General features: G+C 32.7%; 3 protein-coding genes and 5 non-coding genes across 8 annotated transcripts; all 8 read right to left on the bottom strand.

The window, feature by feature from the left end:
* Window positions 1–195: 195 nt before the first annotated feature.
* Window positions 196–1,555, bottom strand: LOC140968650 (uncharacterized). Its single transcript, XM_073430058.1, has 3 exons — window positions 1,303–1,555; window positions 934–1,203; window positions 196–851 (listed from the first exon to the last, which is right to left on the bottom strand). The coding sequence occupies exons 1-3, from the start codon at window positions 1,553–1,555 to the stop codon at window positions 196–198; spliced, it is 1,179 nt and encodes a 392-aa protein (XP_073286159.1).
* Window positions 1,556–7,109: 5,554 nt separating this feature from the next.
* LOC140991288 (small nucleolar RNA snoR137) lies at window positions 7,110–7,247 on the bottom strand. Its single transcript, XR_012177829.1, has one exon. It is a non-coding gene; the product is annotated as a small nucleolar RNA snoR137 (small nucleolar RNA).
* A 299-nt stretch (window positions 7,248–7,546) lies between these two features.
* Window positions 7,547–7,670, bottom strand: LOC140991260 (small nucleolar RNA snoR80). The gene has a single exon (XR_012177823.1). It is a non-coding gene; the product is annotated as a small nucleolar RNA snoR80 (small nucleolar RNA).
* Window positions 7,671–7,789: 119 nt separating this feature from the next.
* LOC140991236 (small nucleolar RNA Z152/R70/R12) lies at window positions 7,790–7,885 on the bottom strand. The gene has a single exon (XR_012177817.1). It is a non-coding gene; the product is annotated as a small nucleolar RNA Z152/R70/R12 (small nucleolar RNA).
* Window positions 7,886–7,933: 48 nt separating this feature from the next.
* LOC140991231 (small nucleolar RNA R11/Z151) lies at window positions 7,934–8,018 on the bottom strand. The gene has a single exon (XR_012177816.1). It is a non-coding gene; the product is annotated as a small nucleolar RNA R11/Z151 (small nucleolar RNA).
* An 86-nt stretch (window positions 8,019–8,104) lies between these two features.
* LOC140991224 (small nucleolar RNA Z157/R69/R10) lies at window positions 8,105–8,190 on the bottom strand. Its single transcript, XR_012177815.1, has one exon. It is a non-coding gene; the product is annotated as a small nucleolar RNA Z157/R69/R10 (small nucleolar RNA).
* A 5,530-nt stretch (window positions 8,191–13,720) lies between these two features.
* On the bottom strand, window positions 13,721–16,571 carry LOC140982203 (peroxidase 1-like). Its single transcript, XM_073448661.1, has 4 exons — window positions 16,234–16,571; window positions 15,950–16,138; window positions 14,767–14,932; window positions 13,721–14,301 (listed from the first exon to the last, which is right to left on the bottom strand). The coding sequence occupies exons 1-4, from the start codon at window positions 16,453–16,455 to the stop codon at window positions 13,892–13,894; spliced, it is 987 nt and encodes a 328-aa protein (XP_073304762.1). The 5' UTR covers window positions 16,456–16,571; the 3' UTR covers window positions 13,721–13,891.
* Window positions 16,572–23,005: 6,434 nt separating this feature from the next.
* Window positions 23,006–24,357, bottom strand: LOC140982125 (peroxidase 27-like). Its single transcript, XM_073448568.1, has 3 exons — window positions 24,081–24,357; window positions 23,814–24,002; window positions 23,006–23,652 (listed from the first exon to the last, which is right to left on the bottom strand). The coding sequence occupies exons 1-3, from the start codon at window positions 24,288–24,290 to the stop codon at window positions 23,077–23,079; spliced, it is 975 nt and encodes a 324-aa protein (XP_073304669.1). The 5' UTR covers window positions 24,291–24,357; the 3' UTR covers window positions 23,006–23,076.
* Between the last annotated feature and the right edge of the window lie 168 nt (window positions 24,358–24,525).

The following is a 24,525-nucleotide window of genomic DNA, read 5'->3' as shown; positions in this document are numbered from 1 at the left end:
TATAATTATAATTAATGTTAATATTAGTATTATAATTATAATTTTATTTTTATTAATAGTTAATTTTATTTATTTGATTTTTATATATATTAACTCTAATATTTATAATACGAATTACTACAAATGCTTCATTATTAAAATTGACATAATTTTAATACAGATAATTTATTTTTCGAACTTAATATGAATCCAAATTCAAACATCTGAACAACTATATTCCTCCCACAAATGATCAATTAAAGCATTTCGTAGTGCATAGTGAGCATCTTTGTCTTTTATCCTTTTATATCGAGTGATAAATTCTTGAAATATGATATTCTCATCGACAACCATTTCTACATCCAGAGTTGGTGCTTCTATCATATCTTCAATGGATGCGTTAAGGTCACATTCATCTTCGATAATCATATTGTGCATTATAATACATGCTGCCATTATATCATGTAAATGATGTTTCTTCCAACTACGTGCTGGAGATGCCACGATCGCAAATCGAGATTGGAGAACACCAAATGCACGCTCCACGTCTTTTCTACAGGACTCTTGTTTCATTGCAAAATATTTCTTTTTTGGACCGTGTGGATCGTGGATAGATTGTACAATAGTTGACCATTTAAGATAAATACGATCAGCCAAGTAATATCCTGTATCATATTCTTTTCCTCCAATTGTATAATGAGCTCGAGGGGCAATACCTTGTGCGATGTTGGAAAATAGATTGGACGATACCAAAACATTTATGTCATTATTGGATCCGAGCATACCAAAATATGCATGCCATATCCAAAGGTCGTAGTCAGTTACTGCTTCTAAAATTATTGTTGGAGAACCACTACGACTTGCATATTGACCTGCCCAAGCCGTTGGACAATTTTTCCACTTCCAATACATGCAATCAACTTCCCAACATTCCAGGGAATCCGCGTTGTTTACCAATATAAAGTAACCTGGCAACATCATTGGCAGTAGGAGATCTCAAGTATCGCTCAGCAAAGACTTCCACCACGGCTCGACAAAAGCGTTGCATGCATTGACTTGCAGTGGACTCTCCAATTTTGATATATTCATCCGTAGCATCCGCGGGTAAGGTATAAGCTAAAATTCGCAAAGCAGCAGTTGTTTTTTGAATAGTCGATAGCTCGAGACATCTCACACTATCACTTCTTTGTGTGAAGTAAATATCATGATTCTTTACTTCATCAACTATACGAAGAAAATGATTTCAAGAAATTCGAAATCTCTGTCGGAACATTACTTCGTTATATCTTGGGTTATCGACAAAGTAATCGTTGAACAGATTACGGTCGGCAATTTCCCGATCACGGTGAATTACTATATGACCTGATATTGAACCTCCGTGTGTGACTTCTTGCTCTTCATGAATAATGTAGGTAGCAATTAACTGTTGATCTTGTGCTACAATATTCAATATTGTATTTCGTGTATTATCCAAATTCTCAAAATCATCCATCCAATTAATAGGTGTTTCATCTTCATTATCAGACAATGAAGGTGAACTAGAGGATGATGCGTGAAATTGAAAATGAGAATTCATTTTCATGTTTGTGAGAGCGTAGAATGTGGTGTGAGAATCTAGGATATTTCGTCGCATTATATAATAATTTATCAAAAAATATGACCGTTGGATGAGATTGCCTTATCTACAATCTGTATGTTGAATTAGATTGTGTTATCTACAACCTCATCAGTATTATGACCGTTGGATGAGATTACATCTGATCTTGCCTGTTTGATGAGATTACAATCTTATCTTCTTTCTACTATAAGTAAAATATATCCGATTCATGAGATCATCACAGCTTTAATTTTCATTCCAATCAAATCTTTATTCCAAGCAATTCAATGGCTTCAAATTCTAGAACTGCTTCTTACAATGTCGAAGAAGACAGAGTCTTATGTCATATATATCTTGATATATCCCAAAATCCTATAATAGGTATCAATCAATCCAAAAATCAGTTTTGGACTCGTATAGAAGAAGCTTACAACATCAGCAAACCAAACAATCTACAAGTACGTAACAAAAGATCATTGCAGTGTCGCATGAGAAATATACTCCGTGAAGTTGGAAAACTAAGGGGATGCATTCGTCAAATTGAAACTCTCCGCCCAAGTGGCGCATCAGAAGAGGATATTGTGAGTATTTCTTATTCAACTATTTATTAAATTACAAGTTTAATTTTTTATAAGATAATAGTTGGATATTTTCGTACAGTTAAATCGAGCAAAAGATTTGTTAATGCAAGATGTTCATTTTAGTAAAGGCTTCAAATATGATCATGTGTGGTATATTATGAAAGATATGGAGAAATTCTCGAGTGACATCAATGCAATGAGCGTACCAGCAAGAATGCATGTCACAAGTTTGGACTCGTCACAGTCAGATAGCCAGACACCAAATACTCCAAATCAGGTTCTCCTGGATTACCTCCGTTTTCAATTAATTTAAGTAGTGATGAAAATGCAGGCGGCACTTCATCCTAGCGACCTCTTGGTGTTAAAAAATCTAAACTAAAGAAAAAAAGGGAAGACAATGTGTTGGAATTGATATCTACAATGAAAGAAGGGCATCGCGATCTTATAAATGTATTACATAAATGATCCACTGAACTTCAACAAAGTTATGAGATGAAACTCCAAGCATTACAAAATGAGCCGCTCAAATTAGCAAATCAAAAAAAAAAAAATTGAAACTAGACAACAACAAATAACATTAGCAACCCTTCAAGAGGAAAAAAAAATTTTGTACATGGATTTAAGCACGATAGGTGATCCTGAACTGCGCGAAATTGTTCGAAAGGAACAAGCCAAAATTTTGATAAAAAGAAATGAAGAACATGGACAGCACGAAAATGACACATTTGGGAAATATTTTGGTGATTTTGAAGGATCGGGATCTAATTTAGGAGATTATTGATCATCTACCTTGTTTGTCATTTTTGTGTTTTTATTCGCATCGTTATCTTTGTATTTTTCAATTATGTATTATCTTCGAATTTGTATTCCAATTATGTATTATTTTTGTATTTGTATTTCAATTGGGTATTGTAATTTTAATTTCAAATTTTTGCCGTTGGTTTTTCTGATACTTTATCAATTATATATTTACGAGAGTTAAAAATGTCAAAAATAAAATAAAAAACAAGAAATATTTTTAGAAATTTTCTAATATAATTATAATTAAATTTTTTGTGTTTTAATTTTTATTATGAATTATATTTTATATCAACACGATTTAATTTTACTCATCAATTATATAATATTTTTATTAAAAATCTTTAATACATATTTATATTAATTAAAAAACATTAAAAAAATTAAAAATAAAAATAAAAAAGAAGGCCCAAACCCAGCGCCAAAATGGCGTTGGGTTTCTCCTCTGCTCCAAATTTGGCGTAGCGCAGCCTCCGTTGGAAGGGAAATCCTGCGCTATCATAGCGTTTCACGCTCTGAGGGCTTCTCCAACCCTCCTAAATTAGATCCTGATCATCCAAAATCACCAAAATATTTCCCAAATGTGTCATTTTCGTGTTGTCCATGTTCTTCATTTCTTTTTATCAAAATTTTGGCTCGTTCTTTTCGAACAATTTCGCACATTTCAGGATCATCTATCGTGCTTAAATCCATGTAAAAAACTTTATTCTCCTCTTGAAGGGTTGCTAATGCTATTTGTTGTTGTCTACTTTCAATTTTTTTTTGTTGATTTGTTAATTTGAGCTGCTCATTTTGCAATGCTAGGAGTTTCATCTCATAACTTTGTTGAAGTTCAGTGGATCATTTATGTAATACATTTATAAGATCGCGATGCCCTTCTTTCATTGTAGATATCAATTCCAACACATTGTCGTCCTTTTTTTTCGTTAGTTTAGATTTTTTAACACCAAGAGCTCGCTGGGATAAAGTGTCGCCTGCATTTTCATCACTACTTAAATTAATTGAAAACGAAAGTAATCCAGGAGAACCTGATATTGGAGTATTTGGTGTCGGGCTATCTGACTGTGACGAGTCCAAACTTGTGATATGCATTCTTGCTGATGCGCTCATTGGATAGATGTCACTCGAGAATTTCTCCATATATTTCATAATATACAACACATGATCATGTTTGAAGCCTTTAGTAAAATCAACATCTTGCATGAACAAATCTTTTGCTCGATTTACCTGTACGAAAATATCCAACTATTATCTTATAAGAAATTAAACTTGTAATTTAATAAATAGTTGAATAAGAAATACTCACAATATCCTCTTCTGATGCGCCACTTGGGCGGAGAGTTTCAATTTGACGAATGCATCCCCTTAGTTTTCCAACTTCACGGAGTATATTTCTCATGCGACACTGCAATGATCTTTTGTTACGTACTTGTAGATTGTTTGGTTTGCTGATGTTGTAAGCTTCTTCGATACGAGTCCAAAACTGATCTTTGGATTGATTGATACATATTATAGGATTTTGGGATATATCAAGATACATATGACATAAGACTCTGTCTTCTTCGACGTTGTAAGAAGCAGTTCTAGAATTTGAATTGCTTGGAATAAAGATTTGATTGGAATGAAAATTAAAGCTGTGATGATCTCATGAATCGGATATATTTTACTTATAGTAGAAAGAAGATAAGATTGTAATATCATCAAACGGGCAAGATCAGATGTAATCTCATCCAACGGTCATAATACTGATGAAGTTGTACATAACACAATCTAATTCAACAGACAGATTCTAGATAAGGCAATCTCATCCAACGGTCAAGATGTTGATAAGATTGTAATCTCATCCAACGAGCAAGATCAGATGTAATCTCATCCAACGGTCATAATACTGATGATGTTGTAGATAACACAATCTAATTCAACGGACAGATTGTAGATAAGGCAATCTAATCCAACGGTCATATTTTTTGATAAATTATTATATAATGCGACGAAATATCCTAGATTCTCACACCACATTCTACGCTCTCACAAACATGAAAATGAATTCTCATTTTCAATTTCACGCATCATCCTCTAGTTCATCTTCATTGTTTGATAATGAAGATGAAACACCTATTAATTGGATGGATGATTTTGAGAATTTGGATAATACACGAAATACAATATTGAATATTGTAGCACAAGATCAACAGTTAATTGCTACCTACATTATCCACCAAGAGCAAGAAGTCACACACGGAGGTTCAATACCAGGTCATATAGTAATTCACCGTGATCGGGAAATTGCCGACAGTAATCTGTTCAACGATTACTTTGCCGATAACCCAAGATATAACGAAACAATGTTCCGACGGAGATTTCGGTGTGAAGTAAATATCATGATTCTTTACTTCATCAACTATACGAAGAACCGTGGTGGAAGTTTTTGCTGAGCGATACTGGAGATCTCCTACTGCCAATGATGTTGCAAGGTTACTTTATATTGGTAAACAACGCGGATTCCCTGGAATGTTGGGAAGTCTTGATTGCATGCATTCTAATTGGAAAAATTGTCCAACGGCTTGGGCGGGTCAATATGCAGGTCGTAGTGGTTCTCCAACAATAATTTTAGAAGCAGTAGCTGACTACGACCTTTGGATATGGCATGCATATTTTGGTATGCCCGGATCCAATAATGACATAAATGTTTTGGGATCGTCCAATCTATTTTCCAACATCGCACAAGGTATTGCTTTATTACTACTACATATATATAATTCTGAAACCTATTATCAGCCAGCTTATAGAAGTAGTCTTTGCACCCCTTATTTCTTTGAAATCACAATGTCTTGTTCATAATCAAACACATGTTTAATCAACTCAATTTATCTTTTATGACAACTAACAGTTCTCCATCGAAGTTGCTTATGATTAGTACTTGGTTCTCTCCGTGGCTTTGAATTGGCTTCCATGATGTACAGGTGAAACAACTTCTGCATATACCATCACAAAACCATAGAATTCCGATTGTCAAGATAGCCACTGCCGTGGGAGTTGCAGTTGCAGGAGTTGCTATAATATCTGGCCTTTATCTCTCCAGCAAGAAATAGTTTCTTCATCCCCTCTGCTTAATTTCCTATTTCTGCGTGGGGTTTTATCAAAACAAGAGGTATAAACATAAGAGCAGTTGAAATGAATCTTTGTATAGATAAGACATTTTCTCAAATCAGACGTTTCTTTCCCGTCAAATATCGCATACTTTGAGACAGTTTACTTTGTTCATACGTTAAATTTTAGTATGTTGGGAAGGTCGGAAAAATCAATACGTTCGTGATTCTCTCTGGGAAAGAAAACCAGTTTTTCCTAAAAGAGAGGTGATGATTATAAGTCATAGACATAGAGAAAGATTGCCCCTGCGAGTTCAAAACCATCTACAAGTCGTTTTACATTTGTTCACATTTTGTAAACTATATTTCAAAAACATGCATACGTTTACTTACCAAAAGTGATTTCTCTAAAGAGGTCTCCGTTATAAAATAATAAATCATTGATAGATCAACAATTTATTGGTTGACAAATGGAAAAATATAAATACAAACAAATCGTACATGCTAACTTCTAAATGCTATAACAACAAAAGCATACCAGAAAAAGAAGACTAACAAACAAAAAAGATGGAACCTAAACTTGAGCATTAACTTGCGTTACGGTATCACAACATTTCAGGATCAACAAACACCTATATTACATCCATCCACCGAAGTGCAATGGTACAAGTATTTTTCGCATCTTTTCTTCGATCCTTCTCTTTCCCAATTCTAGAATGCTAGGAAGTTTTCTTTCATGTCCAAAATCCAATCGGCGCCTCTGCATGATAAATTGTAATTTTTTTCATAATTTTAAAATGTTTTATGATTTTACCATCGAGGGGCATTTGGTCCCTTCGTGTGTACAAACATCAAGAAACTCGCTGCCAAGCCAAGGGAAAAATATAAATTTCAGAAAAAGTGCTCTTTTTATAGTTTTGGTTGAACCGTTCCATGCAAACAATTCTTTTCATCTTCTCCATAAGCGATTCACATGCTGTAGAGAAGTGAAGATTTTTTTCTCTGCAATCTATGCAATACAAGAATCAATCATAGTAATTGGCTAAACAAAAAGAGAACAGATTCTAATGTAGAAGGAGACAGGTAACATGATGAAACAAAAAAAGAGCACATCATGCTGTTTAAACCTGGCATTACTCTATGCTTCTGAAACATGAACATCTCTCACTTAATCACTAAGAGAGTTCCCAAGTAGGAAGCAACATTTCACACTACTTTTTCAAGAAAATCAATGTTCAAGAATTAAAAATGAAAAGGCCAAGAACATCACGCAAACTACAAACTGTTTTTATAGCAGCTGCCAGCCATGGTTAGCTCAAATAATGGATTGACAATATTATCATCAATCAGTGCTTTCATCCACACGACCAAATGGCAAAATACCAATTGGCACAACACCTCAGAAATAAGGTCAAAACATCAAAAATAGAAATTTAATATCATAATAATAATTAAAGTAAAAAGCTGGATTCTTGAAATGAAAACTGTAAATATTTGCTTTGTTATATATGTGGTGTTTCCGGGATCTAATGGCATAGATAATCCATTGATCAGGATAGCCACATCTCAAGATATAGCACCCAAGCCATTATATCAAGAGGAACTGAAATATCCTCTGGAATTGGTAAAGGGTGCATTTTCAACCACAAAAATTCGAACTTGAACTCGATTACATGAAAATTAAATGTAAATTCTCAGTTATCCACACAAACAAAGATAAACTAAGAATCAAAAGAAATTCAAATTTTGCTCAGTGGAAGGAGAAGTCGTTAATAAATTGGGCTCACGGATTAATCCACTGCCCCGAAACACCAAACGGTGTCTTGTCTCATCATCGCAGAAAAAATCGAAGAAATTACGAAAAACAAATCAATAAGAATGAGAAAATACGGCTTCAGTGTGTGTAACAATCAGATCATTGATTAATAATCTCATTGAAATCCGCTAAGATAATTGATTTTTCATCATACGCCGTACCCATAAAAGTAGGAACAGGATTTTCCACAAAAAACTGGTTAATTTTACGAAATAAAAGAAACCAAACAACAACAAATACTAAAGAATGTGCTCAGACAGCCAAGGGTTAGTCTTCAACTTCTAGATCAGAAACTCTAGTCCACATAAATTGAATCATCAGCGCACACAGAGGGTAAATAATGTAGAGGAAGAAATCAAAAAATTGTGCTTTAAATTTGTCAGATTGCAACTGATAATTTGCAGCATATAAAAGAGAAGGGAGAAAAAAAAAATAAAGATAAACATAGCCGATGCCAAATATATACAAATTTGTTCGAGAATGGCTTCAGCTAGGGTTTTGTTAGGGTTCTTGAATGAGGGCCATGGGTCGTCATACACGATATGGGCTGATGTTTGGGCTTGATTAATCTACTTTCTTTACGAGTCTCAAATTAGAGCCCTCGGGCCCATTAAAAATCAAGAAACTAATTTCATATTTCTACCCTACAAATTCGTTCAATCGATGTTCTAATTCAATTTTCCTAAGTTACCGTGGCTCAGTTAATGGAAAAAACTAATGGATTAGTATTTAATTGTAAGGAAAATTTTTTTTCTTAAATTCATAAGTCCATTATATGTCCGAATGTAGTTTGATTTTGATTTTTATTACATGATATAAAGTTCATTTCACTAATAAATATTTTCGAAGTATATCATTAAGAACATTTGATTTTTTTTTTTTTTTTAATACAATGTGGGTGGGGAGATTTCATATCTGAAATACTCACACAATAAAAGATATGAATTACAAAGTATATCTACAATCACTTCATGATGGGTTTTGCATGTACTATATTTCAAGTAATTAAGTTTATCTTCATTGGATGATGTTGATCTCTTGCATTTCATCGAATGTTCATACATTGTGTTGGGATCTAAATGACCGAGATTTGACCACAAGATATGAATTATAAAGATAAATATTTCAGGTATAGCATAGAAAAAACTTAATCGTTTGACGGCACCAATGAAGAGGAATTGCCTCGGGCCTCGTGTTTTATGCATGATTTATAGAACTTTGGATAGAATTTGAGATGAAGCTTGACGAAATTTTTTTATTTGAAATATATGATCACTCACTCAACTCCACTTAATTACTCGTATTTTTTTTTATATCAAGAAAATTGAAAAAGAAGATGAATGTATTACACAAAAAAATCAACCGAGAAGTTACATATAAAAAACACAACATTTTTTCGAAAGAAAAATTCCCAAATAGATAAGATATATTCAAACAACAGAAGCAATAAATATTACAGAATTGTATAAAAAAAAAAACCATGAAAATTTCATTTAACTAATACCTGAGCAAATCTTTATGATTTCTTATGCAGACCCGATAAGTACCCCAATCTTCCCCATTTGAACCATTGATGCTCCAAGTGCAAAGCTTTTTTTTATTACACTGGTGGACTCTGACCAAAGTTGGTTTGAGAAGCTCAATCCATTCATTTGAAGACTACAAGAACATCTCCTTGCATCATTTCAGCAGTAACAAAAAAGTATAAGAAGTTTGTCTTTAGCCTGTTCTAAGTGAGACAGAACGGCGATGAATCTTTGCGGGTATACATCCGCCGATTGAATAAAGCAGTCTTGGAGGTACCAACATGTGCCCCCGAGACCAAGACTATAGCTTTTACTCAGGGGCTCCTGGAAGAAAACTTATTCTTGTCCCTAATGAAAAAAGTTGTCTCCAAATTTTGAGATCTTTTATCCCGAGTGGAAAAATACATCAATATAGATAAGGCCCAAAGACAAAAGCGAAACTATTACAAAAGAAAGAGGAAAACGGGCAGGAAAGACGGATGAACCAGTACAGAGAGGAAATCTCTGGACGTTTTTTCCAATATTCGCCCTTTTTATTTCAAGAGATCGAGCAATATCAATATATACTAGTGTACTGATGCACGCAACGCGTGCTTAAACAATATTTTTTATAATTTATTTTGTTTATATTTAAATGAAGATTAAAATATAATTATAAAAAATAGTGACTAACAATACTGGAATTTTGATATATGGATTAAAAAATAAATAAGGAAAAAAATTCAAGTAAAAATTGAACCTACAACCTAAAGCTTAGAAAACTAAAGATCTAACCACTAAGTTACATATGACTTGTTTTAAAATCTTAACACTTTATTTATATATAAAATTATTAAAACAGACTATGACACCAAAATTTAGTTACTTTAGACATCTCAAAATTAATAATATAGTATAGAAGTATAGATGTGTGCCCACCAATGAAAAATTCAATTTACTCGGAATCTGACCGTAAAAAAGTAAGTACTGACCACGCTCATTAATTATTTAGTATCAATCAAAGTCGGTTGAATTTGAAATATGGTAAAATAGAGATTAAAAAAATTTGTTTTTTCTATAAAACAATTGGTGAGAAGGAAAATATTAAAATAGATTTGGTAAATTAACCTAATACTTTTAATCTAAATTTGTTTCTACGCGATATATACAAAATTATCTCATCGAGAATAATTAATGTGTTATCATGGATACAAAATCATGCAATGAGGTAGTCAAGAAAATCTATCTTACTTAGAAGTCTTGATATGATGCTCATCTTTTAGTGATACACCGAAATATTCGTAAGACCATATCGTGGAACGTTACATCGATCGTCTCATCAGACAATGCTACATTAAATGCTTCAACAATTTTCAAGTGGACATCTTTTCACGTCCGCTTTTTTATTATGTCTGAGAATATGTTCTTGCAAACATAACTGAAACATTTAATGCAACAATATGTTAAAAGATAATTGATGTGACGTTTGACGAGATGTTCTCACAAACATCTTGTGGCGTCTATGAATATGAGGTGTCCACCAACAGATGAGCAACACATATTTTCTACTCACTTATGAATGCAAATCATATATATTGTTAATTATAATTTGAGTGTGTTTAGATAGAATGAATTAAAATAAAAAAATTCCAAAAATCGAATACATTTTTAAATTTATTTGAGCATTTTCATTAATTTGAAATTCTTTCATTTCGCTTTTAATTTGTTTAGAAATCGATATAATAGATTTTAATTATTATCTACTACAGTCATTTGAAATTGATGTATTTATTTTTCAAAATCTAAATAACTTTATCCGAACGCATTCACGAATATGTAATTTTTACCTGACAAGACTACGAGATCTTTAACAGTCAGTTTATTTGTCATGAACGCTGGTATGAGTTGAGTGTCATCGGCAAGAGGCGGCAACAGATTGACCAAAAAATCGGATGATAATGAAACTCTTGACGTCTTTTCTTCCTAGTGATATCAGAGTAAAGGGAGAAACACTCTCGATGTAACATTGACTAATTTTTTTTCCAGTACTTCCTCGTAAAAGAATATAAATAAGTCTACATTTCGAACAATTTGTATTCAAAATCAATATTTTGAAACCACAATAAATAAATATTTATTTAAATTGGTAAATCATGAATCCCTTTCAGGCGTGTTGTTTCGCGTAGAATTTATGATTACTACTGATCCATCGCATCCCTGCCTATGCCACATGAAAACTTGTTTATTATTTTTGACACTCTATCTTTAACATAAACTTGCAGATTATCTTGATTCGAGCATCTCACGAATTTAAACTCGAGCTCGATGCAAAACCAGGTCCATAGTCTCATCAAAAAATTAATTGTGCAAAATGGGTGATAAAACGATGTATTAAATTAATTTAGAAATTATTGTCTATAAAGACTGCATCACCATAAATCATGCCTAGCTCGTGTGCGTGAGACCTGACAAACCTAATTGCATATTTTATGAAAATAATTTTTTCCGCTTGACATGCAAATATATATTTCCACACCATATATTAGACATTACACATGTATAGATTGGAGACAAGATGAGATGGTTTGAATACAAGTAGTGTGAAAATTGTATATTTGGAAAGCAAGAAAAAGTGAGATTTTCAAAATACGGTAGAGAACCGAAAGTAGTGAAGTTAGAGCTGATTCAAACTAATGAATGAGGACCATTACCTGTGACATCCTTTGGAGATCACTCAAGATATTGTGGCACTCCTATCGATGGTTTGAACAGAAATTTTTGGTTTATTTGGTTAAAAAAATAAATCTGATGATTATGAAACATTTAGATGGTGAGAGTTAGTCATGGAAAATGATATAGATTCATTGTCATCCAATCAGACGTGGTTAACTACTATCAAGATTGTACTCCAATAGGTGGCAACTGAAGATTTACATCCAGAGCAGTTACATGTAAATACATTGTTTCTTTATGGTGCTCTAGATGAATAAATGAAGTAGCCATAGGGACTTGAAGTACAAGGGAAAGAGAAAATGACTTGCAAACTTTAGAAGAGCTTGTACGGTCTCAGACAAGCTCCAAGACAGTGGTACAAGAAGTTTGATGAATTAGAGTGATAATGATTTCCTGAGGTATCAGACTGATTGATGTTGTTATGTGAAGCTTGATGACTCTTATATCATACTACTGATATATGTAGATGATATGATGATAGCATGAGTTTATCTGAAAGAGATTGATAAACTCAAGAAAGAATTTGTATGAAGGATTTTGGTACTGTAAAGCAAATCTTTGGAATGAGAATCTTAAGAGATAGAGTGATTGGAATCTTGATGCTTGAGAAGATTCTTGGAAGAATGTATTCAGCTGATATAGTTGTGATCATTGAAAAACCGAAGTTGTGTTTGACTTCAGCTGGACTTCATCTATAAATAAAGACTGTTGTATTAATAGTGTGAAGACATGATTGAAATCAATTCTTCAAATGTGAGAATGTTTGGTGAGATGTGTCACCTTTATTTGATGGTGATTGGAAGATTGCAAATATAAACGATGTATTTTGTCAACAAATCGTGTCAAATTTTGTTGGTGTCTGCAAAAAAGTAAAACATTTCATTTGTTCATACAGGAGAATTGTACCTATAAATAAGTGCGTCATTTGCATGTAAGATCATCAAATCATCCTACAGTAGAAAACAAAAGAAAATTTTTTTTTCTTGAGTGTTGAGAGGTTCTCTTGTGTGAGTTAGAGAAATTATTTTCTCGATCATACTCGGGTCGGGATTGTGAGGGATCGAGTGTTTTGTTGTAAACGTTTGTAATATTTCTCTCTGTTATAAAGATTTTCAATAGCTCCGTTGACGTAGATTATATTAGGTGAACCACATAAAACTTTGTGTTCTTGTTGATTATTTTATTTCACAATTTTGGTACTATATTTTCATAATGATCGTTGTCTTGTTGATTATTTATTCCACGATTTTGGTACTATATTTTCATAATGATCGCTGTCGGTTTGATGTAATCCTCAACACATGTTTTGTTGTAGTAACCCTTTGACAGTCCGACAGCTTATGTGCATTAGCTCGCTGCACCAATATGAACACCACAAAGAAAGTTGAGGCAATGTGAGCTCTTAGGTACCCTTTCGACCGTACTGTATTGTTTGCATTCCAGGTTGGCCTGATCTTTTCAAGATTGGAACCTATTTCGGATCCGGGGTGCCAATTCCCTGGTCTATTTTCCAATCTATTCCACTTAATTGCGTGTCTATTTTCTATGTACATTCAAAAAATTTAAAAAGTTGCTATTAAACTTTTACTTGGCTTGACGTCATAAAAAAGAAATATTAATATTTTGATAATGAATGTTTTACACAACAAAATCAACCAAGAAGTTACATATAAAAAATCACCAGACACTTTTTGTAAAGAAACAATCCCAAATAGATCAGATGTCCAAACAACATAAACAAACAAATATTTCAGAATCATAATAAAAAATAAACCCATGAAAAAATCATTTACTTAATTAATAACTGAGCAAATCCTTCTGATTTCTCCTGCAGACCCTGTAAGGACCTCAATCTTACCCATTTTAACCATTGATTCCGCAAAATCTTGGAGGAAGCTTGATTGACCAGATGAAACCGCATGAGACTGGACATACGCATTGGTTATATTGTTATTCAGTAGTGCTGCATCTGTTTGGAAAAGTCCCCGATTTCGGACAACATTCGTATAGTAATCAATGTCGAAGTTCGTGGAGCTCTTGGGGTCTATTTCAACAACGTTGTTAGGTCTTGGAGGTGGGCATGATCTTTTCAATTTTCGTACGTAACTCGGATCCAGGGCTGGATCCGAGTCACCTATGCCGGTGAAATTATAGAGCCGACTCGAAAAGCTGGAGCAGTGGGAGATCCCAATAGTATGACTTCCTAAATATACCAGAAAATTCCACTTTTTAGTGCTACAAATGCATTTTACTTGAACATCATATATTAGTGTTTGTGTTGAGTATCAACCAGGTTGTTGAATTCAAGTCTAGTGATATATATAATTTTGATACGACGTCTAGTACTGTTCATCTATCGTACTCGTTTGTGTTGAGTATCAACCCAAGTTGTTGAATTCAAGTCCAGCGATATATATGGTTTTGATATGCTATCTATTGTTCATCCACTGTGCTCATTTCCATTCTCACCAATGAGCTGACACTCATCTATTAGATGTACAATTTAGATATGCTTCATCACATCCAATAGATAAGTCTCACTTCATTGGTGGACACAAAAGTGGGCACAGCGAGAGTTGACATATATCAAAACTAATATATATTTGCTTTTTTTTTTTTGTAAAACAACATTCAAAATGGAAAATAGAAAATTTTAATATATATTCACCTGACAAGACTACAAGATCTTTAACAGTCAGATTCTTTGCATCGAACGCTGCTATAAGCTGAGTGACATTGGCAAATGGGGGCGGCAGATTGATCAAAGCATCCAGTGCAGTAGAATTCCTTCCATCTTTTCTTCCCAATGGAACTGGCCAAGATGGTCCACCGATCTACATTACGTACAAAATTAAGCAAGAAGATGCAATATTTTAAAGGATGGATTGTGCAAAATTATTTTACTTGAAAAAAGTCGCGTGTCGATTAATACCATCCCCTTTTGGCTTTTAAGAATGTGATTGAGATAATACAAAAGTTTATTTAAAGAAAACGAGTTTAAACTCTAAATTGGTTGATTCCAGTGTATTTCTTAAAAATATATAGAAATATAATTTGAGAAATGAAAGACAGGGTATTTTTTTTCCTTCTCTTCCTCTTAAAAAAATAAAACATTTCCATTCCGAATAACCATAATCAATATATCTACTATCTATAACCCGATCGGATTTTTTTTAAAAAAAATAATGTTTTAAAACTTTGCTAAATAAAAGTAGGAATTCTAGCAAAATGGTCCAACAAGGTAGCATATTTTGTTTTTTGGTCCTCTTAGTCTGTCAAAGTTTGATCTTAGTGCAATACTTGTAATTTTTTTTATTTTTAATCATTTTTCATCGGAGTGATGACGTGACATCAGATTTGCTGACACATATGTTGTCAAGTTAACATTCCAACAAAAAAATGACTAAAAATATACATATAAAAAACAACTTAATTGCAGTCATGAGGCTGAACTTTGACGACTTAGTAAAAGATCAAAAACCAAAACATACCAATTTATATTACGATTTTAGAATTTCTTAGATAAAACATGAAATTATGCCATCTAAGACAAACACGTAGAAAAGTTAATTTACAACATACATTCAATCGAGTCTAAGGTTAATAGGATAAATATAGGTCATACATGAATTTCACGTCAGATCCAATTAATTAGATATAGTTATAACTCAACGATTATACACAATAAATTTATTTTATTATATGGTATATGTACGTAGGGATATTAGTATATCAAGAGCTTATTGCAAAACCATTCTAAGAATATTGTCTTTACAAAATTCTGGAATTCGATCCCGAACATCATAATAAACAAATTTAGTGCAAGAAATGTATAGAAAAAAAGATTTTACCACTTTGACTGCATCTCGTGCAACTAAAGTAAGAATATCAGCACAGGATACTGTTCTTGGACAAGCCTTCTCCACTTCAGACTTCACGGCATCAATTACTTCGAAACCTCGGAGGCTTAAATTGGGAATGGCATCCCTTTCAGCCGTATTGTTTCGCGTGGAATTTATAAGTACTGATCCATCGCATCCCTATATATATACATACATTCTTTATTACTTCTAGAACTAAAAAAAAAAAAACAAAATATATTAAAACAATCAGTTTATTCAAGAAGATCACTTACCCTAACAAAACAATCATGGAAATGCATTCTCAGCAACGAAGCAGCGAAGCCAGGCACATGACGGACGTATCGAGCAGTCACGTTGGCCACTATTCTCTCGAACGAAGGGCATGTTTTATAGTAATAACCCTCCTTCAGATTCTGTGCATTAGCCTGCTGCACCAATACGAACACCACAAAAAAAGTTGAGACAAGCTTTGGAATAGTATTATGATTTGCCATGTTATATTTTGTTAACTAGTATGAATCTTGATACTTGAAAGAAGATAATACTGTATGGATTGGGATAGTTTTGGTTGAATCTCAGAGACCCTTTAAATAATTGGAGAATTCTTTCAATTTGTGCTCGAAACTCATAAATTCATAATTATTCATTCATACAGCAAACACATGCTAGAAAAAATTGTATAAACGATGCTGACTTTTTTTACTATTATTTTATTGTTTCTGAAAAATAATTGGAGATGGTGGTATTGCCTTTTCATTTAAATTAATTTCTATTTACTCAAAAAAATATCAAATAAAGATTCTTTTGACTAAGTAACTTAAATCTGATCATGAAAATTCTTAGAAGGAATTCTAAAAGCATGTTAAAGACTTAAACTAAAATTTGAGGATGCAAAAATATATGTACATGACAGTGTGTCCATTAACTTTTTGTGACACTTAATAATGCTGTTATAACATCGAAAAATGCTGACTTATCATATATCACATAAACGACTGGACCAGAATAACAAAAAATCTAAAATTTAGTGTATAAAAACCAAAATTCTAAAACTTAATTGATCAAAACTCAAAATTAGTGGACCAAACATATACTAGAATTACCGTGTTATGCGTTACATATGTATATAGCACCTTTTATGTTTAAATGATTTTTGTGGTTTTACTTTTTTAAAACAATTTATTTTTCTTACGTTTTAATTTATTTTGTTTTCTGAGAGTGATAAGAAACTTATTTGGATGTAGGGTTTTTTTTTCTTGTTTTATTAAAAAAAAATGTTGAAAAAGACCGTAGAGCGAATGAAAGAATTTCTACATTAATTATACGTACGTCTACTCTATTATACGACAAGAAATATTACTTCAGTTTAAAATGTTCAGTTCATAACTTCATATATATGAACTCATCTAATTAGTGCTTCGGGTGCTCAATGCTAAGTTCTATATAAATTTAATTCATATTTTTCATTCTATTGATGAATTTCAGATACATTAAGTACCAAAAATAAAATAATTTTATAGAATTCGAGCCAAATATTCAATAAAATAAAGATGTACAAAAAATCAATACACGATCCTTTGCATCAAAGATAGAACTCCACATTGTGTCTCACAAGGCTTTTGATCCATCTCCCATAATTTGATGTGCGTTAGACATATATCAATATCAAAATTTACACCTCCGTCGAAAGCCAACATCCTCGTGCAACTTATCTAATTGATCGTCTAGCTAGAAGCTAGTGTGGGATTCTACATATGTTTTTTCCGAGCTACAGCTATATGCAGCTACATACGGTTATCGCATAAATTCAAGAGGTTTTTCTCATATTTGTAATGGTTATTTGAGTTCGCCTATCTTCAAAGTATATATCCAACAATCTATATTTATTATTACATATGAAATCAATGGCACGTAAGATTGAACAAGGGTAATTGAATACCGTAAAATTCAGGATTTTAGACTTTATCATGATAATATTTTGTACCAATATTTTCGAAAATGGAATGGATAATTTTATCTTGAGCATTATTTGGAACTCAAGAATTTAATTAATATCGTGTATGTTTTTTTTTTTTTTTTTGGAATTTGAGATATGCAGAAATATACCGGATATAGATCTAAGATTTGATATACCTGGATAAAGATTTAAGCAGTAATATAACTCAATCTTGGATTACAAAATATTAAAGTAGATATCATAGGATTTTCGAAAATATTGAAGGATTTAGGGAGGATTTCGAAATTTGATGATATATAGGGAAAAGTCTGCACGATAAAATACAGGCTTGAGAAAAATTTAAAAGTTTAACTACCAGGATTTTTAAGAAAAAAAATATCAGAATCTTATCTTGGAAAAATACCACTAAATTTCGAATTTAGGTAGGGAAATTTTTTGGGATTTAAGAAATATAATTGGGAAATAAAAAGGCTACCGAATATTGGAAATTAGACGCAAAAGTCGAAATTTTTGCAGGCTGGACAAGGCATAATTTCGAAATTATCCAAGGAAAGATATCTAAATTTCGAAATTATTATCCAGGATCAGGGATAAAGGTTTAGATTAGATCACGATTCTAGATGAAGATTTGATTCAAGTTTAAACGCGCGGATGACACCTATCGAGATAGCAGCCAACCCCTATAAATAGGAGGGCCCTATAACTCGAAAATCACACCTCATAACTCACCAAATTTTCGAGTTTGCTCTCCCTAGTTTCCCTAGGAATTTTCGAGTTTTGCTCAGCCGAGTAGCGAAGCGCTGCCGTCCAGTCGCCGAAGAGGAAATTTTCTAAATTTCCTATGCAAGCAACCCTAGCTTTTCACGTTTTTCAGCAAGAATTTAAGGTAAGTGGACTTGTTTTAAATGTGTAATTTCGGTGTATGCATTTTCGTTTTTTTGAAATTTCGGTCGAGTACAATTCTCTTTCTACCCCTTCTGGTTATGATTTCTGCATGGGTTTTATGTTGACACTGTGAGGATTCAACTTGATATGGGAGGGAATCCCAACTATGATATGACCCTCATACGGTGGGGATATAACCGATTCGACCTCGCCCCCTTAGAGGAATAAAAATTAGGGACTGAATTCAGTAAACCATTGAAAGTAGAGGAATCTCAGTGTCAGGTCAAGGATACGAATGTGGTACGAGTCAAAATATGCATGGTGTGTGTGTGTATGTATTTCGAAATTTTATGTGCATGTTGTTGTGTACTCGAACGGCCCCCACTTGTTGAGTATTTCTCAAAATACTCACCCCATTACACTCCTCTCCCCAGATAAATCCGAAGAGCAGGTTGAAGAAGAAGAGTCTGAACAATTCTGGGGCTGGTGATTATTTTAAATTTTCGAGTTTTGGCAGCAGAGGATTTTCGAATTTTAGTTCTTAAAATTTCATGTAAGACGTTTCCGCAATTTATTTATTTTTCAGTTGTAAAGACAATATTTAAATTTGCGGATTATGAAAATAAACTGGTTTCGGTTTATACTATGCTACGAGGCTGGTTGTTTTTCGATTGTGTGATTGATGAACAACGCCGGTGTCGACTAACCCCGGTCTCGGGGCGTGACAAATACAACCTTATAAGAATTATACTTTAACATCTCATCACCACATATCCAACAATTTATATTTATTTTTACATTTAGGCCTAAGAAACTGCTTATGAAATGTAATTAGCCAATTTGTAGATCAAATTTTCTTTAGTACAATTATAACAAATTTTTATATGCATCTTAGCAAAAACTTGTGTGAGACGATCTCACGAATCGTATTTTGTGAGATGGATTTCTTATAATTTGGGCCATTTATGAAAAAAATTATTTTTTATGCTAATATTATTACTTTTTTATTGTGAATATCGGTAAGGCTAGCTGACCCGTCTTACATATAAAGATTCATGAGATCGTCTAACAAGAAACCTACTCATGCATTTACAACACGACGTGAAGATGATACGACACAAATATTGTTAGGCACGGACAAATCAAGCTTCTTGATCAACTTTTCACGATCTCATGATCACTTGATTACAAACTCACGGCTCTATGAATTCTAAAGTCCACCAGTTGACCTCTCCATTTGTTTTGAGCAATAGTCGGAATCTTAATAAACATACACCAATAATGAAAGGCACGTTCTTGCATCATGAAATAATGTAACTTATTTATGAAATAAATTTAGTAAAAATACCAGTTAATTCGATCTCATCGGAATATTTAATAATGTCGATCCCAACAACTTGAGCAAGCTGCACGAGTTTAAGCTTGTTGGAGTTACTTGAATTCGAGTTTTATTTTTTTGTATTTGATTTTTTTTTCCATTTAAAAATATTTATTATTTGTGATATCCCTCTCAAATCTTTATCAAGCTCAATATCGAGTTCGGTTCGAGATGAAGTAGTAATTAATTTGAGTCGGGCCAGCATATATACAGTAGTAGCTAGGGTACTTGAGGTCATTACAGCAAGATTGCAGTTTCGGTCTAGTTTTCTCGATTAAATTAAGACCTCGTCATCTTAATTATTCTTAGTTAACCAATCAAAATCATGATCGAAATGAAAAAGGAGAAATAAACAAATACAAATTAAAATCACGATGATTGGCAAAAATTTAGTATTCTTTTGATGGAGTGGCACGGCGTTTCTATTTTTAAAAGTACAATAATTGTCAAGATTTGCAAGAGATTAATATAATTTTAATATTTTATATCTTATTTTATTTTATAATGTATATTCTAAATCTAATTTTTATTTTATAAATTACTAGTTCAAATGCTAATAATGTACGCAAAAATCCACGTTGACAACGCCGATTCTTCGGGGCGCAAAAACGTGTTAGTTGGAATAAATCGCATTCCTGTTTTTCTTAGGAAAAACAAATATATAGTCCTCTTCAAGAGCTTTAAGTTTATTTTTATTAAATTTTAGAAATGACAACACACACAAAAAAAAAACTATTTATTAAAATTATATTAAATCATCTCAACAATAAAAATGTAGTTTTTCACGATTTCTTTCAAATAGAAATTGTTAATATTTTAACCAAAAATATTTTCGACTCTCAATATATATACCTTTTTATTTGTTAAAAAAATATTCAAATAATCTTATGAATATTCAATAACTTAAAGAATCGAAATACAAGCGATATTACATATAAAATATTACCGTAATCATCTTGTCTAATCCAAATTTAATATTAAATTCACATATTTACGTTCTTAGTTAATTAAGATGACAATATATTGAGAGTTTTTTTTAATAAAAGATGACAATAGTATAACATAACAGAGAATTATATTACAAATGCGGGAAATTTTATGGTTTCTTAATTATGATTGACAAAAACTTGTGTGAGACGGTCTCATAGGTCGTATTTTGTGAGACGGATCTCTTATTTGGGTCATCCATGAAAAAATATTATTTTTTATGCTAAGAGTATTACTTTTTATTGTGAATATCGGTAGGGTTGACACGTCTCACAGATAAAGATTCGTGAGACCGTATCACAAAATCTACTCATTATGATTATTGATATGATCAGTCAACCCTTGTAGAGGCAGATTAGATTAATAACACTACATTACACACATTAAAATAAATCTAAACAAAAATCTTAGGAAAAACTAAATCAAATTAATGACACCTAATATTTCAGAATCGGAGGAAAAAAGCTCGAAGTTTCCATTTATTTTAGTTTATATAAATTTTAATGTGTATAATAAAAGTTTTATTATCGCTATATGAGCTATGTAGAAGATTATCAACATCAAATAAGCAATATTTGATAAGTGTAGTGGTTCCGTGTGGAAAAAGTAAAAAAAAAAAAAAAAAGTCCAAGTTATTGGATTAAACCAAATATTGACAAATTACCCGATTAAAACTCAAAACAGACAAAGTTACAATACTAAAATTATTATTTTTACTTTAAATTAACTCAAAACAAGTATCTTCCACCGTATCGAGTAGAAGTAGATCAGAAATTTTGCAATACATATATATTTAGGGAAAATTGCAAATTTGATCCGACATGTTTTATTCCTTGCGATTTTAGTCATCTACGTTGTTGAATTTTATTTTAATCATGTATATTTCAATATTTGACAATTTTAATTCATTTTCATTAAGTGTTCTAATGTGACATTACATACACCAACGTCATGTCAATGTCGCGTCAGCATCATCTCGAAAAAATGGTTAATATTGTAAAAAAACAAAAAAAACCAAATATATTATACTTAAACTAAAATTTGACAATAAAGAGTACTAAAGTTGCAAAAAGACAAACATATAAGATTAAAAATATCATTTTGGGTCCATAATTTTTAGTGCTCAAATATCACCGTGTTTCATATTTTCATAATATTAAGCTTTTCAAACATATCGTTTCAAAATTAATATGGAGACTTTTTTAGTAGAAAAAAATTTATCATTTGTCCTAAAATATCGAAGTAGAATAAATTTGGGAAACGAGAAAATTATTGGAAAAAAAGTTGAGCTTTTTCATGTTGCAATTGAATTATCTTAGCCGGAACATAATACATATTAATGTTCATCTCCACGGTGTATTGCGTACTTTGAAATAATATGATAATTTGCTATTTTTAAATTAATGATTTTTTTTCTTCATATTTTTATGTTAGTAGCGATAGTGACATCTCAAAACTTAAAAGTATAGCCAAATATAAATAAATATTTTTAATAATTCATAAGGTTTTGATAAATTAAGATATGTTAATAAAAGATATGTTAAAAATTTGCTAAAATAAGTTTTTATAATATTATCTATTAAATAAAAATACAGCAATTTTAATAAATCGAGTGAGATATTTTTTGATATATTCTTTGAGATTGACACACAAAGTTTGTCTGACGTGATTTACCCATCGAGTTTAAAAATCGTGATGGTTCAAGTCCCTCTATCCCCAAAAAAATCCTATAATTGCCTCCGGCACGGAAATGAAAGGGACGGGCGAATTACGTGAGAGAAACAATCGCAGCTTGGTTTACAGGTTATTATGTTAGACCNTATCTCATGGGAGTGTCAACAAAGAAACACAATTTGTTACAAACAACAAAGCAAATTAAATACAAAAGTAGAAACCGAGAAACGATTGCTAATTAACAAAAGCACACCGTTTCCTGATTTCACCTGCATTCTTCCCTGTCAGCACTCCGATCTTTCCCATTTTCACCATGGAGTCCGCAAAATCTTTGAAAAAAGTCGATCCCTTCGTCGCAACCTGACGATTAATGTAAGCCCGAATCTGTGCATCATCAAGAAGGGCCGAATCAGAAGTAAACAATCCCCTCCTCTTAGCCACCAACGCGAAATAATCTTCATCAAATGTTTTAAAGCTTCCGGGGTCCATTTCAACGAGAGTCCTCACATCTGTGGGGCTGCATTTTCTACGTAACCGCGTGGCGTAGTTCGAATCGAGGGCGGGATCGCTGTCTCCTCTGCCGGTGAAATTGTAGAGGCGGTTGGTGAAGCTGGAGCAGTGTGAAGTACCGATCGTGTGGCCGCCTGATAGAACTACGAGGTCCTTTGCGTTTAATCCCTTCGAGGCAAATGATGCTTTTAACTGAGTGATGTTGAAAAATGGTGGCGGCAGATTGTTCAGAGCCTCGGTTGCGTTTGATACCTTCCCGTCTTTTCTTCCCAAGGGAACTTTCCAGAATGGTCCTTTCAGCTGTCAAATGCAGCATGATCATGCTTAAAGACGTTAATAAATTATCCAAAACTTGTTTGAAATCTAACAATGTTGTAGTCATGAATATCTAGATGGATATAAAAAAATACACACAGAAACATCATATGATTAAATTAATAGAGCATTGGAAGACTTCTTACAACAGAGACTGCATCACGAGCCACCAAAGCCAAGATATCAGCACAAGAAACAACACCGGGGCACTTCTTTTCCACCGCAGATTTTACTCTATCAACTGATCCAAATCCTCTTAGGGACTGGTTGGGGACTGCATCTTTTTCAGCTTGAGTAGTTCTTGTCGAATTTAGCAACACAGACCCATCGCACCCCTACAAATCAGATATCAATTCTATTGATATGGAGCATGCATGCATGCATGCTTGTGCATAAAACATGAAAGAACGTACCCTAACAAAACAATCATGAAAGTGCATTCTGAGTAATGGAGCAGCAAGAGTGGGAGCTGTAGTAATAATCTTAGTAGTTTCTTTTTTAACTATCGCCTCGACCTTCGAACATGTTTTACGATAGTATCCCAGCTTCAAACCTTGGCCATCACAGATGTTAGAAACCAACAAGAGGGCAAACACCACAAGAAAATGCTTTGTGAGAGCCATCAGTTTGAACCCTAGCTAGTTTTTGTTTGATTGGCATTTCTTGCGGTTCATGCATACATATATAACTTTCTCTCAAGAATTTATCACACTCAGTAAATTGGACTACAGGGTTGACTAATCTTCCCATGTTACCCTATCTAGTCTTTTGTTAATTAATAATAATATATGTATTATCTCATAATAATCAAGGAACTAAAAGATATTGATTAGTGAAAGTACTGCCAGCCCATATATA

Source organism: Primulina huaijiensis, chromosome 1 (assembly GCF_012295235.1).
Source record: "Primulina huaijiensis isolate GDHJ02 chromosome 1, ASM1229523v2, whole genome shotgun sequence".
Classification (NCBI taxonomy): domain Eukaryota; kingdom Viridiplantae; phylum Streptophyta; class Magnoliopsida; order Lamiales; family Gesneriaceae; genus Primulina; species Primulina huaijiensis.
The sequence above is the reverse complement of the archived record's forward strand: the minus strand, read 5'-3'. Positions and strand labels throughout refer to the sequence as shown.